General features: G+C 42.3%; 1 protein-coding gene across 1 annotated transcript in view; it reads right to left on the minus strand.

Annotated features, from left to right (window-relative positions):
• The window catches only part of LOC124982694 (prolow-density lipoprotein receptor-related protein 1-like), a 54,723-nt gene that overhangs the window by 9,733 nt on the left and 29,345 nt on the right, over positions 1–15,645 (minus strand). Inside the window, exons 14-28 of the mRNA XM_047549664.1 lie at positions 15,047–15,358; positions 13,769–13,981; positions 11,144–11,335; positions 10,268–10,483; positions 7,998–8,236; positions 6,548–6,677; positions 6,133–6,317; positions 5,157–5,343; positions 4,409–4,627; positions 3,833–4,016; positions 2,721–2,922; positions 2,468–2,632; positions 1,960–2,160; positions 643–1,192; positions 133–258 (exon numbers count right to left, since the gene is read on the minus strand). Of these exons, the coding sequence (XP_047405620.1) occupies positions 133–258; positions 643–1,192; positions 1,960–2,160; positions 2,468–2,632; positions 2,721–2,922; positions 3,833–4,016; positions 4,409–4,627; positions 5,157–5,343; positions 6,133–6,317; positions 6,548–6,677; positions 7,998–8,236; positions 10,268–10,483; positions 11,144–11,335; positions 13,769–13,981; positions 15,047–15,358 (3,321 nt within the window). The remainder of the gene's footprint in view (positions 1–132; positions 259–642; positions 1,193–1,959; positions 2,161–2,467; positions 2,633–2,720; positions 2,923–3,832; positions 4,017–4,408; positions 4,628–5,156; positions 5,344–6,132; positions 6,318–6,547; positions 6,678–7,997; positions 8,237–10,267; positions 10,484–11,143; positions 11,336–13,768; positions 13,982–15,046; positions 15,359–15,645) is intronic.

The following is a 15,645-nucleotide window of genomic DNA, read 5'->3' on the forward strand; positions in this document are numbered from 1 at the left end:
TTTTCCAGATTAATTTTTCTTCCAAAGGAAAGACACTAACAAAGACTGGTGCTAAGCAGTAGCAGATACTCTCTGGATATCCAGGAGTAAATTCAGATCACAAAGATAATCTAATGGAGAATCAAGACCTACCATCATCCGTTGTTGTCCAGAACATCATGCCTTGACCAAACGTAAAGAGGTTAAGGCCCTGAATTCCTTGGCGGTCTACTCTGTGTCTAGAGCCATCTTGTTGAATACTTTCTATGAGTCCTCTTCCTAGAAGAGAGGTTCAGTTACTTTCATTCAGCCCAAACAGCTGTACTACATCTTATAGCTCTTTATGTCTTGTCCTGCTTCCCCTCCTGTCTGCCATGCCTTCTCTGAAGTCAAGTCTGCCTCATTCATCCCTGTTTAATAGTGATATGCAAAGATTTTCTCATGCATATTTCTTAAGTTCTCAATTTTATTCCTTTACAGGACAGCAAACGCATGACTCTGCAGGCTATGATATGCTCCTTAGGATGGGAAAAGACTGTTTAGGATGTGTTGGTAGAAAACATACATGCAGAACAAAAAGCTGTTTGAAATTGTGGCCAAAGACTAAAGAGCAGAACTTCATTATTTCACTCTGGCTCTAGGGTGTAGGTAGCAATTGCTTACCAGTATCAGCCCAGTACAGGCGGGTCCCTGAATCGGAAAAGGTCAGTCCCACAGGCACCTGGGATTTCTGCCATAGCGCCTTCCTCCTGCTGCCATCCATGGAGGCACATTCAATGCTGGAGCCAGGCTTCCTATCATCTAGGGAACCCAGGTCCACGAAGCACATGACTGCAGTAGGTGGGTGGAGCACAACAGACACCGGGCGGTAAAGATTTTCACTGAGCAAGACAATGGAATACTGGACTTTTGAGGAACCTACGTTGATATGGGGATGTTCACTGTCAATCCAATATATGTTTCCAGTTAGCCAGTCCACAGCAAGGTCAACCACAGTCCCCTGCACAGATGTGAGTTTCCTCCATGAGAGTATCCCAGGTTCTTTAAGTCTTAGCAACCTGATATCACCATGATTCAGCTCTGAAAGGTAGAGAGTTTTTTCCTGGACAAGATAATCTATTGATGCAAGCTGGTCCACGTTGGTAAAAGGAAGTAGTCTATGTTCTGGTAAAGCTGCTTGTCCTGGGAAAGCTTTCAGATTTTTCAGGTAGATCTATGGGTGGAAAAAAAAAAAAATAGGTGGGTAGAACCAACTGAGTCTAATCTCATTCTTCATCTTGATTTTGCATTAATGTTAGAATTCTTAAGTTCAGATTTTCAGATAGTCTACCTTCTGAAAGCAGAGAGAAGCTATTTTGCTCCCTTCCTGGAGCTTCAAGGACTGAAAATTCCTGGAATCCATGTGTTTTGAAGATTTGTATCTCCTCTTTAACTGAGACTCTACTAATGAATTCCTTACTGAGACTGAAGCCAATCTTCCACCCCAAAATTTCTTTTTTCATTTTAAACTACCAAAGTTGACAAGTCCTCTGAATGGCAGAAGGTAGGGGTGACTTCTTTGTTATTACTATCTCCTCCTATAATAAAGTCAAGTTTCCTCACCAGATGAGCTTCCTCCCCAGGCTAGAAACTGCTTAGCAGCTATATCTGGAGTTTCTCTGTATCATCAACTAGGTCCTTGGACAACTAAACAAAGGTAAGCACACTCTCAGATCCCTCCCCTCACTGTGTATTGGTGTACTAAGAACTTCTCCAGGGAATTTAAGTAGGCATGGTCTTCATTTAAGTGTTTTAGCATAATTTATTTTGGTCATGATGCCAACCAACATATACTGAATACTGAAATTTAAGTTGTAAGTCAAGAATAGTCCAAGGGCAAGGGCCCCTACCATTTACACCTGTATGTGGAGAATTCAAAGACCCACAGTCTGAAATAGAACTTAGAACAAAGACACCGTGAGGAAAGCTTTGGAACAGTACCTGCATGATAACTGTGGGTAATACAAGAAAAACAAATGCAGACTCCTTGAGTGGGACACAGTTGGTTCCATCATCTGCAAGCAGGAACCCCACTGGGCAATGACAGCTTCCCTTGGATCGTGGACTCAGAAGGCACAAGTGAGAACATCCAGTATCCAGACAGGGATTAGAAGACCTGGGCTGTAGCACCTCATGCATTATCTAGAAGAAAACAGCTAGTTGCTACTATTTATTACTGAATTCTTAAAAACAGAAAAACAGGAAGTAAGTAAAGTTTTCTTTTCTTTTTTTTCTTTTTTTTTTTTTTTTGATGGCTCTGGGGATTGAACCCAGGCCCTCATGCATGCTAAGTACACACTTTACCACTGAGTTACACTCTAATTCCAAATTTTGCTTTTCAATCATTATGAACAGATGTCACTGTTGATATGTAAACAGTTCATATGTCTCATATGTATAACCTTTTCAGGGAGAAGTAAGGAGATAATTTAAAGAGCACACTACTCACCTTGAGTCCATAGGGCTGTCCAGAACGCTTGATGAGGACAGCCCTGTTCTTGCCTGTCCTCTTCTGCACACGCTGCACTGTTCTTGTCTTCATCTCAGACCAGAAGACTTCGTCTTCAAACACAGCAACTGAAAAGGGGTTCTTGATTTGTGTTAGCTGCAACATCTAAAACGGTGAAGGTGACCTTTCTAGGGTGAGTTTTATACAAGACACATGACATTTCAAACAAGCCTAATGTTCAAAAGACACTTACACTAATGCCAGTACCATCTAGGTTGGCTGAGCCAATACAGTGAAATTTATCATCAGACCAGAATATCTTCCAACTTAACTGGTCAAGTGCTATGCTAGTTGGCCGTCCAAGACCTTGACTGATGAGTATTTTCCTGTTGCTGCCATCCATTCCAGCTTGCTCTATTTGAGGTTCTTCTCCAATTTCAGACCAGTACATTAATCTGTGTAAATAAAAGTCAATTTTAAGATAATGCATTGACTTATAGAAAATAATGTCAATGCATTCCTTAAAACACTGTTTAGCAGCCCAGTTATTAAAAATAAGCTTTAATTAGGTCTAAGTGCATTGGTGAAATATTAGAATACACCTTTTCTTGACATTTTATGGTGACTGTTTAGACATATTGGTGGGTAAAATATCTATCGCAATAGTGGTAACATGAATCCTGGGAATACATTAGTGCCTAGCCTGGAAATATCCAGGGTGCCTGCCAATCTTTTATTGGCTAAAAAGTAGGATAGTTCCATGGGCAGACCTCATTCTTGACCATAGTCTAATTAGATGCATTGAAAACTATTGCCCATTTCCTGGGGACCATGTTGATAGATTCCTGGTTAAAGGTATTAAAAAGGTGAGAAAGAAGAGAGAGGGTACCCAATCTGGGTTATCTTTGGATCTTGTTTCTGTGTCTTTTTCTTTTATTTGCAATCCGTAAGGCTATCCTAGTGAGGGGATGGGAATGTTACCTTTAAATTCTTTGCTTTTGCAGAAAAAGAGCCTAGATGGAATAAACCAGGGTTGCCACCAATGCATATTGTTGTAAATTTCACATTTGTCCTAGCTCCACACTTACCCACCATTTTAAAGTTATAAAGATCCTCCAAAGGTATATATGTTTATTTGAGCTGAAGGAAGTATAGGCGGACCACTAAGTGAACCACACTTTCATCTCATTTTACCTTTTCTCCAAAAGTTTCTAAGACTACCTTTGTGTAGTTGACACACATCACTACATCTCAAGGCAAGTAAGTTTTGGATTCATTCTGTGATGAGGGAACACAAGCAACCTAGAACTAAAGAGGAATAACCAACTTAAAGATCTTGACCAGTCTTCTGACACCAGGACTCACCCATTTAGAGGATCCAACGCCAAAGACTGGGGTTGAGTCAAGTCATCATCCAGGACAATTGTATACTCAGATTTCCCTCTCCAAATGGCGGTCAACTGAATGGCCAGAATCTGACTGGCTGTCCCATCAGTCCAGTAGAGATTCCTTCCAATCCAGTCCACCACTAGACAGTCTGACTTTATCCCTACGAAGAAGAAACCATTCAATGTGTGTATGCATGTTAAATTATAACTTTTACTAGGTTTGAATTCAGGGATTCTGAAACTGTACACCATGTTAATTCATTTTCCAACTGCTCTATGCATCTCCAATACGCAAATCTTTAAAATTCTCCAATACTACTATAGAGGAAGATGACCATTAGAGACAATGTTCACCAGCTGATAGTTTGGCAGACCCCCATGACTACCAAGAACACATGCATCTTTCCATTTCCTACCAACTAGCAAGCCTGGCCTCTTTTAGCAAAGGAAATATGATCGAACTCATGTTTAGAATGTTAATAGCCACTCATTTTATTGTTTATGCTATGTGTTTTTCGTAAGCAGAGAATGGAAGCCCTACAAAGGTGCATACCTTTTACCACAGTCCCTTTCTTTTTTGTGTCCATGCTTATCCACTTTATACTTTCTGCATTGAGATCTGCCCAAAAGACCTTCTGATCCACTAAATCATAGTCAACAGAGAAAATAATCAGATTCTTGTCTGTGGTTGCCAGAATATCTTCTTTCAAGCTTCTCAATCCATAGAGGAAGAGGTTAAACTGAATTGCAACAAGCAGGACTGGTTCAGTACCTGTCAAATAAACATGGCCATAAAGGAGTTTGAACAGTCAAATCCAACACTGACTAATGAATTAAAGGACAAAGTAGTCTCTTGCCTTCTCATTGACAGGGCTAAGATGCCGATTAGATGATGTCAGAGTAGTTTTTGTGATATAATGGTTAGAATAATAACCATAGTTTAAGATTACTTAGAAGAGAATTAGCGTAAAATGAAAAAAAATTTCTAACTAAATATTTGGGAGCAGGTGGACCAGAAAGAAATGCTGGACTCTACAGGTAAGGTTGAGCCATAGCTATAAGTGCCAGAATTATGGTTTTGTTTCAGTAACACCTTATTAGCAGATAGTTTCACATTAATTCAGTGTGAAATGCAAGGTTTGAATGGATGGCTGTGTGGAGGTACTTGGCTTTTTCTGAAGACAAATAAGCAGGAGTGTTTAGGGTCTAAGAAAGGTAGATTTGCACTGGTATTCCTGGAAGATTTAGGAACTCAAAGCTCACAGCCCAGGACTTTGAAGATATTCCCAGTTCCAGTGTACCTGTTGCTTTGCAGGTGTGGCCATCAGGTTCCAGCAAGTAGCCAGGACGACAGGTACAGATGTAGGAGCCCTGGGTATTGACACAGGTCTGGCTGCAAGGCCTACTCCCTGGCTCCTGGCACTCATCCACATCCTGGCAGATCCGACCACTGCTCTCCAGCTGAAAACCGAGCTCACAAGCACATACCTGAAAGAGACGAGAAAACATCAAAAATTTCTGAAGACAGAACAACATGGATAAAACAGCATCAGCCTTGGTATGAAATGTGCATGGTGCTACACTGACAACACAAACTGTTCTCAGAACAAACTTGATTTTTAATATAGTAATTCTCTTTGCCTTATCAACCATGCCACACCCCTTACATCTTTTTCACCATCATGGGTACTGAGTTAGCAAAGGTGTCCAGGTTCAGCCCAGGACACCCAGAGCCTGAGCAGGAGAGAGGCATGCAGACTTAACTAGCTGGCTCTCTACCAATAAAGATGCCAGTACCACCAGATATCAGAACTGTTTTTCTCTACTTGCCCATTAGAATCAGGTTCACTGTGTTCAGCCAAACAACAATAGTAACTAGAGCCCAGACAGTTCGCCATTGAAGGGCAGGTCAGATTCCGGATGCTCACATGGATGCAACTGCTTAGAAATAGGTAGTCAATTTCCAGATCTGCAACATGAGGGGACTGTTTGGCTCTTAGGACAACCCACAACAGTTCTCACTTAGCCCTACATGTCATCCAGAGCTCAGATGGTAATAGTTTCTGGCAAATTGGGTGACATGAAGAGTCAAGGTAGGAGAGGTGCTAAAAAGGACTCACCAGGAGCCAGGTAGGCCCGGGCACATTGGCGGATGTCAGGAGAGTTCTGCCCTGTAAGACTTAGAGGTCAAGGAGCAATCAAGGACAAACTGAACGAGAGAGTTTCCTGATTTCCCTAGACCAAGTTTACGGCTGCTCAAGAACAGAAACAACTCACAGGCCCGGCGGGAGACTGGTAGCAGGTGTGGGAGCACTGTCCTGGGTGGCAGGCTGCCAGGGAGCACGCTCCACCTTCATCAGAGCCGTCAGCACAGTCTTCCTTCCCATCACACACCACGCTGAGGCGCAGGCAGGCATCGGTGCCGCACGGGAACTCAGAACCCAGGCACTTCTGAGGGGGGCCTGCCGGGAATGGCTTTTTACTTAAGAGTTATAATCCCCACCCCCAGCATCCCTCCCTCAGCGTGGTCTCAAGATGCCTCCGTTTTGGGAACAGAACAGGTTTCTGATTCTGTAGCATTTGCTTGTGAACTGGTTTCTCACTCCCAGAGTAAACCACCAGTGGGGACCTCTTGAAAGCCAGTGACCTCTGCAACCCCGCCCCACCCACATGGAGAGCTCCCTGTACTTACATCCAGCCTCATCACTGCCGTCCCTGCAGTCACTGTGCCCATCGCAGTGCCAGGAGTCGGGCACACACTGGTCTCTACTGGCACAGCTCCACTGGGTCGGGCCACATTGAAGCACCTCAGGGTCACAGTCCTGAGGAGACAGTGATTTAGTCAGCGTCTCTGGCAGCCAGAACCCAGAAAGGGATCTTGGAGGAATGAGGCCTTGATCAGGAGACTGCTCTCAAGTCCCCACTTCAAGGAGACCAGATAGAGTCCAAACTCTCAGAAGTGACATGAATTATGAGAAAGTCTTTCTGTAGCTGGAGTTTAGGGTGTTAAGTGGGAAGAGAAGCTTTAATTTCACTTAGGAAACATATGCAAAGGAATCTGTTCTAGAAACTCTAATGCAGAATTCTGTCTGCATGTCTAACACATACCCCGGCAATTAAAATGGAGCACATTTTGCATCTACTCTGAGTTAGGTATTCAGAAGGGAGAGGGACATCCACGCACCTGCTAGTCCCCAGAGCCTTTAGATACATTCTCAGTCCCTCAGGCAAGACAAGATATATCCTACACCCAGTTTCTGACGAGGAAATCGAACACTTAGGAGTAAGGCCTTGCTTGAGGTCACATGCAAGTAGTAGGATTTGAGTCCAGGCTGTATCTATACAATCCTGGAGCTTTAGTAAAATTCATGGTGACAATTAAGTGGAGCTAATGACAGGATTGTTCAGTTCTTCAGAGCACATACCTAGGTAGGGCATTTAAGTCATGTTTATCACATTCCACCACTTGCAACAAATGTGCCTCTTGAAAGTATGAATTTCAACAGCCTCCTGTTAATACTTGGGACATTTTGATGTAGCTGAGTGGCTTTCTGGGCAGTGATTATGGTGACTTCTCTGGTCTTGTATTTTCCCAAATTTTCTACAGAAATCATGTGTTATGCTGTGATTAGAAATCTGCAGTCAGATCGATATCTGTGGGTTCTTTGTCCATGGATTTGACTAACTCCAGATCCAAAATATTTGCAAAAAAAGTGTTCGTACTAAATATATACAGGTTTTTTTCCTGAAATTATTCCTTAAACAATTAACTGTAACAACTATGTACATAACATTTCTCTTGCATTAGATATTGTAAGCAATCTAGAAATGACTTAAAGAATCTTGGAGGACATTGCTCAGGTTATAAGCAAATACTACACTGTTTTATATAAGGAACTTGAGCCTCTGTGGATAGTTGAATATCCACAAGGCAATCCTGGAGCCAATTCCCCACACACTCTGAGGCCTGACTATGCCCCCGGTTTTTTTTTGTTTGTTTGGTTTTTGTTTTTTGTTTTTTTTCTGTACTGGGGTTCGAACTCAGGGACTTGTGCTTGTGAGGCAAGCACTCTACCAACTGAGTTAAACTGAGCTATCTCCCCAGCCCATACCCCTGTTTTTCTGAAAGAAGAGTGTCCTACCTTCTCATCACTTCCGTCCTTGCAGTCCAGGTCATGGTCACATATCCACTCTGCCAGCACACATTCTCCACTCCTCCTGCACTTCACCTCCCCTGGTGGGCACCGCAGGGGCCGGGCAACAGGGCAGCCCTCTTCATCTGAGTGGTCCAGGCAGTCTTGGTTCCCATCGCAATGCAGGGAGTAAGATATGCACTGGCCATTCTCACATCTAAATTCAGATGGGCTGCATTTCTCATGAACTGAAAAAATCAAAGCTTTAGGTGAGAACTAAGCCATATGTGAAGCAATTCAATGGCAAATAAAATGGCTAGAAGGCCCCTCAGTTTTCTTCCGTCACCTCCTTTTAGGAAGTAGCCCAAGCAAGTGTTAGAGCAAGAAGGTGGTTCAAGTCGAAAGTCGTGTCAGAAAGGACCTCATAAGCAGCTCAAGCCCCAAACAGAAGCTATCCCTGAAATCCTCTATTTGTCCTAGAGAACAAGGGCTGAAGGAAGGGATGGGATAATATGTGGTAGGACACTGGGGTAGTGAAAGTAAGAACACTCTTTGGGGCCCTTTACTCATCTATTTAAAAAAAAACTCCTCTCACAACATTCAGAATATTCTAATTTACATTCTTGAACTCAATGTCTACAGAAAGATACTACTTGATGTAAACTAAAAGGAAGAATCGATTTCAAAAAAAAAAAAAAAGAAAGAATCAAGTCTAGGATTAACTATAATGGACATTAACAAGACTAGGATTAACTATAATGGGCATACCTTGAGTATGATTTACTTCCTTCCTCTATCTCTTACCTCCTGATATTTTCATGGATCCAAATGCAGTCATAGCCTTTGGCTTATGCAGTCACCTCCACATTCAAATCTATCATGGTACCCGTCATGGTTTGACCTGGAATGTCCTCTGAAAAGTTCAAGTTTTGGAAGCATGGCAAGGTACAGAGGTGGTGCTTTTAGAAATAATTAGGTCTCTGACCTCATCAGTGGATTAATCCATTTTCAGATTAATTCACTGATAACTGAATGAACTACTGGGTGCTAGCTACAGGCAGGTGGGGTGTGGCTGGAGGTGTGGCGTGGCCTGGCCCCTTCCTCTTCCTCTCTCTACTTCCTGCCACTCAGCTGCCACAATCTGAGTAGCTTTTCTCCACCATGCCCTTCTGCCATGATGTTCTGCCTTACCTCATGCTCAGAGCAATGGAGCCAGCCAACCATGCACTGAGATCTCTGAAGCCATGAGCTCAAAATAAACATTTTCTTCTCTAAGTTGTTCTTGTCCAGTAGTTTGGTCACAATGACAAAAGGTCGACTAACATAGTAACTTAACCAGCTTCCCCTTTTTCCACTTTGATTCTCCTGATTCTCTCTTCTACCCTGATCCCACAAGGGGGAAGCTGGGCCAAAATTTTAAATCTTTAAGGAGGTAGATTCTAATTCAACAAAAAATAACTTTGGAGAATAGATGGATTTCCCACTCATACTCTTGTAATAGAGGGGACATTTGGGCTAATCTCTAAGATCCCTCTACCTCAAGCCCTTTCATCTTAATCTGCTACATCTGTAGAAAGTAGAGTCTTTGATCCTCATTATTTTTGGATTCAGTATTTGAACATTCAACAACTTACTAACTTTTTTGGTAAACTCAGGTCAATATTTCCATTCTCTCATGGTCATCTGCAGACACAGGCAGAGTGGCAAGAAATCTGAGTCATTCAATGTCTAGATTCCCAGCCGAGGTCAGACAGAGACACTGGGATGTTCTCATGTTGGTTCTCAAACTATAAGCAAGTATCCTTTTTTCAGTCTATTTATGGCCATACATTTCTCATTCCTGTACTTTTTGGTGATTTTTCTATCTCATGGCCTCCTAGCACAGTGCTGAAATGCTGTCTAGTGTTCCTGAGCACAAGATGGCTATGATGTGCCTTAAAGAGAAATGCTTGTGTTAGGTAAGCTGCATTAAAAGTTGAATTACAGTGCTGTGAGTTCAATGCTAATGAGTCAACAATAGACATTAAGACATCTTTAAACAGAAATACATATACAACAAGGTGAAGTATCAACGGTTGGCAAAAACATTGCCACCAGAGGCTCGTAAGTACCCAATGTGACATTATTCCCAGGAGAGATGAGCTTCAATATCTGCTCATTGAGTGTTCACAGCAACTTTGTAGCACCTACCTACTATGAAGAAGCAGCATCAAACTGTAATACAGTTTAAAATACTTTCAGGAAGCCAAAATACTTTCAGGAAGCCCCGTGAAACCTACCACATCCTTGTTCATCTCTTTTGTCAGAACAGTCTGGGTTCCCATCACATAGCCAGCTCTTAGGGATACAGCGAGTCTTGTTATCACAGCGCAGAGAACAGTCTTCGACAGGCTTCCAGCAGCCAAGCTCATCAGACCCATCCCAGCAGTGCTGAGCCCCATCGCAGTGGTATCTCTCCTCTATGCACCTTCTTCCATCCAGACACTGAAAGACTCCTTAAATGGAAAGGGCCAAAAGCTAGAAGGTTCAGAATTAGATGAACTTGGAGCTGAGACTGTGGCTCATTGGTAGAGCGCTCGCCTAGCATGCACGAGACCCTGGGTTCAATCCTCGGCACCACATAAAAAATAAAGGTATTGTGTCCATCTACAACTAAAACAAAATATTAAAAAAAAAAATTAGATGGACTCACTGTCATTCTGGAATTTGAGGTGTACACAGACTGCATCTTGTTTAATCTGAGTTCTAATATCTAATTGATTCATAACATGCTCCGGTCAATGAAACTAGCAAGCTAAACGAGGTCATTTAACAAAAGCCTCATGTTTGTTTTGGTTATTCTGATGACTTGTAAGACCACTACCAACTCTGTTAAAAGTGGGCCATTTAGGTCGCCCTATGGCTATATCCTAGAGGCTCAGATTGGAATACTGAGCAAATTTTGAAGAAGCAAGGGAGCAATGTCTAGCACTTGGCTTCAGTGTGATAAAATGGACACTTGCAGAATCAGAACCCTGACAGGCTACGGTTTTCATCTATGCAAATTTGCCTAGGGAAAGTTAGCAGGACTATAATCAAGTAAACACTCTAGCAATTCAGACCATACACTCGGAGTACCTGGCACAAAAGACTGAGGACAGGAGAGGATGACAGACCTGGTTTGTGGCAGAGCTGGGAGCAGTTCTCTTCATCCGAGCCATCCTGACAGTCACGCTCGCCATCACAGAGGGACTCCCGAGAAATGCATTCCTTCCCATCCCGACAGGGGACAGAGGACCGGGTGCAAAGTAGAGGTGGCGGAGGAGGAAAAGTAGGAGGGGCCACTGTGGCTCCTTCAACCTCAGGATCTAGAGCAAACCATTCAGCAAGTCAAGCCAGTATGGATCAGCACTGGGGGTCATGCTGAGACATGTCATGGCTGAGTATCAACATTTTTCTACTTTGTAGGAAGCAAAAGTGAAACTGCCATGATCTTACATCCTTAGATTAAGTGTGGTACATTAGAATCATTATCTACTGGTTTTGAATTTGAGCAAATTGTTTTCTTCTTTCCAGTCTACAAACTTTAACCTTGATTCTTTTCACTGTCTGATACTCTATTCCAGTCTGGGGAAGAAAAAGTAAAGTACAGTCCTGTGCAGTATGATGATGTTTCAGTCAACAACAGACTCCACTTATGACAATGGTCTCATAAGATGAAAATGAAGCTGAAAAATTCCTAGCCCTTGGGAACATCACTAATGTCACAAAGTTGAGGCTGTCCTAATATCAAGCACAATGAATTACTCATGTGTTTGCAGTGACACTGGTGTAAACGAATCTACCATGCTGCCAGTCATATAAAAGTCCAGTACAGCTGGGCACTGTGGTGCACGCCTGTAATCCCAGCACTCAGGAGGCTGAGGCAGAAGGATTGCAAGTTCAAAGCCAGCCTCAGCAACTTAGCGAGGTCCTAAGTCTCTAAATAAAAAGGACTGGGGATGTACTCAGTGGTTATATGTCCCTGAATTTAGTCCCTGGTACCAAAAAAAAAAAAAGGTCTAGCAAATATTACAAATATGTACAGTAGGTATATAAGGACTATGCCATCTGGGCTTGTGGGTTTGTATAAGTACATTCTATGATGTTCATACAATGATGAAATCACCTAACATTACACGTTTCGCAGAAGATATCCTTATCATTAAGAGACGTATAACTGTCCTTCTGCTTCCCTGCTACAGCATCCCATGGTCTTGAACAAGAGCCAGCATAAAATGGGTACTCATTTGTTGAAAAGCATAAATTACGGTACTAAAAGTTATCAATTAGTATTCTTTAGCCACCATTGTAGCAACTGAACAGATTTGTTAGAATAATCGCAATTGGATTCGTTACAGAAAAACAACTTTATTGGCACACTTCACCTCCTAAGAAATATGTCCCTACGCCTAATGCTTCTTAACTCTTACGATAAAGTGTAACCAACCAGTGAGTCCAAAAGTAAGGCAATTTAGACAGAAGAAGGGGATGAGAGAACAGAATGGAATGCAGAAGGAATGTGTCTGTCCTTACTGTTTACACTTCTGAAGATATCCAGCTGCCTCTGCTAACAATGACCATGACACCTGTGATGTAAATTCCTCTTTTTTTTTTTTTTCCTGCCTTGTGATCCAAGATCAGATTTTTTTTTTTTTTTTTTTTTTTGGGCTCGGTGCCAACACCACACATGAAAAGGAAAACCAGCTTTAAACAGATTCATCCAAAGAACCTGACACAACTTCAACAAAAGGAAGAGGATTGTTTTTCCTGGTACAAGTTGAGCATCCCAAATCCCAAATGTTCCAAAATCTAAAACTTTCTAAGTGCCAACATGATGCCACAAGTAGAAATTTCTATAGCTGACCTCATGTGATGGGTCACAGGCATCATGCAGGAGCACTAAAAATATTGTATAAAATTTACCTTCAGGCTATGTGAATAAGGTGTATATGAAACATCCATGGATTTTGTGTTTAGACTTGGGTACTATCCTCCAAATATCAGGTATACGCGAATATTACAAAGTTCAAAAAAATTCCAAATCTGAAATATTCCTAGTCTCAAGTATTTCAGACAAGGGAAACTCAGCTTGCATCCACAACCTTAAAGGAGTGTCACAGAGGGTCCCCTTCAAGATACTACTTAACCAGGCATGGTGGCACACACCTGTAATCCCAGCAGCTCAGGAAGCTGAGGCAGGAGGATTGCAAATTCAAAGCCAGCCTCAGCAAATTAACAAGATCCTAAGCAACTTAGTGAGACCCTGTGTCAAAATAAAAAACTTCAAAAGGGCTGGGGATGTGACTCTGTGGTTAAGGGTCCCTGGGTTCAATCCTTGGTACTAAAACAACAACAACAAAAAATTCTACTTACTATGTACTACATTAAAAAAAAATGGGTTCTTTGGTAAATCCGTTCAGGAAACTAGTTTAGAGCAAATTAAATTTTTTTTTTTTTTTTTTTTTTTACTAGCAAAAAGCTTTGAATATGTTGATGTGCATGATGATTTCCAAAAGGGGTTATGGCCTGCACCCTTTGAATACTGCCAAGAGACCTACATTATTAAAGAACTTGAAGAAATGGGTTAGATTCTTACATTTCCAACACATGGAGACATTAGGGAGACAGCCTGCTGAACTTTGGCTTGAGACAACTGCCAGTGCAAACATACAGGTACCCAGGACTTGATCCTAGAAAAGCACACTGAGAAGGGTCAAGTGAAGTGGAGTCAAACAATAACCGGACCAAGAAAGACTCACCTGACACCTCCTGGTTCTCTGCCAAGATGATCATTTTCCTTATGTATGATTCCTTCAGCACTGAGAAGGGCTCCAGTGTCTTCCGATTCCACAGCACGAGAACTGCCTTGTCCACAGTCACGAGGTAGGGCTCATGGGCCGCTATAAGCCCATCACTCCAGGACTTGTTCAAAGAGTATGTTCTATTTTTTAGGAGACTCAGACTTTGCAACCCTAAAGAACAACCAAAGTCTTAGAAGTGGATGCTGAACAAGTAACCTGTGACCAGGGTGAGTAGGTGGCTGGGGCACATACGTGCCATTCAGATTGAAGTTCAAAGATCCTAAACAGAATGAAGCACGTACTCTTCGTACCAAGTTTTCTAGATTTTAACTTTCTATGTAAAGATAGTCTAATGAGGTGCTTTAAGCTCCAGGAAAGCAAGGGGCTTTGTTCTGCCACGAGGGAACATCAGATGTGACTATGCTTCCATGTACACCAAAACCACCTGGCCACCAGCATGTACCTACCTGACCTCACAGACAGCTTCTGGGGAAGAAAATGAGCAAATTCAGCTAGAGAGACATAACCTGTGCTTGTTACCTAGTTATGGCTGCAGTCCTCTGCTCTTGTTTGTAACGGAACTTGAGTGCCATTACATCTCTTACAGAAGTAGAAGTAAATCCTGGACATGACAAAAAGCTATTCAGTATATCTTAAAAGCCATTAAGTATGTCATTTCTGAGGTCTTCTGTCTTTTAAATCCCCAAACTAGACTTTTGGAGAAGAGGTGAATTTGAGGTAAGTGACTCTCTAGCTTTAACTGTCAAACTTTTAGTCAAATTCTGTGTTTATCTGGTACTTGGAATAACTGGAATATCTAGAAGAAAGGATTTCAAAAGTCCTCCCCACAAAGAAATGATAAATGTTTCAGGTGATAGATGCACCCTGATTTGATCACAGCACTTTGTATACATGTGTCAAAATATCACACTGCACCCATAAATATGGGTAAGTATTGTGTGTCGGATGAAAACAAAAAGGAATCTCCCCAACACAGCCAAAATCTTTAAAATTAAGAAATTAAAAATAAATGTGAGGGGCTGGGGAGTTAGCTCAGTCAGTAGAGTGCTTGCCTTGTAAGCACAAGGCCCTGGGTTTGATCCCCAGCACCCAAAAAAAAAAAAAAAAAAAAAAAAGAAGAAAAATAAATGTGAAAGAATGAGTAGAAGACAAGACTGTCCAGAACTCACTGTCCTGTGGTGCTTCCTCCCATGCATTGGCAGTTCAAGGGCTTACCTGACCCTTTGGTAGTCCAGAGAATGCTAGCTGAACCCAGGTCTAAGGCCATCTGAGTGTCTGCTGTCCAAGTGCCTCTCCAGACTTCCTGTCTGCTTTTGCCATCCAGGGTTAGACTTTGCAAGTGTTTCCCACTTTCCACCCAATAGAGCATCCTCCTTGGCCAATCGAGAAGCAGCTGCAGTATAATGCTGTTGGTGCTGTACAGGGTATGTGTGTCTGCACCAGGAATTCTGGTCTTCTGGATAGCACCTCTGTCACAAGGCAGCCAGAACAGGTTCCCTGTTGATATGTCCACGTTTGCTGAGCAGACTGTAGGAAGAAAAGGAACTCTATTAGAAAGGACTTTCAAACCATTCATTTACTGACTCAAACTTGGGGTCAAGGAGAGAAGGGAGACCAGAGGTGGGGCAAGGATGTCCCTCACCAACTGACAGCTTTCATTTCCATGATGAGCCTTATCACACGTACTCTGGATCAGCACCTTGTCACATGAGCTCCTTTGATCCCAGTAACCACCAGCAAGGGAGGCATTCATGACATTTTGTAGGTTAGAAGTCCAAGTAGCAAAACCTGCATTTGAATGCAGGTTTGCAATT

The sequence above is a fragment of the Sciurus carolinensis genome, chromosome 4 (assembly GCF_902686445.1).
Source record: "Sciurus carolinensis chromosome 4, mSciCar1.2, whole genome shotgun sequence".
Lineage (NCBI taxonomy): Eukaryota > Metazoa > Chordata > Mammalia > Rodentia > Sciuridae > Sciurus > Sciurus carolinensis.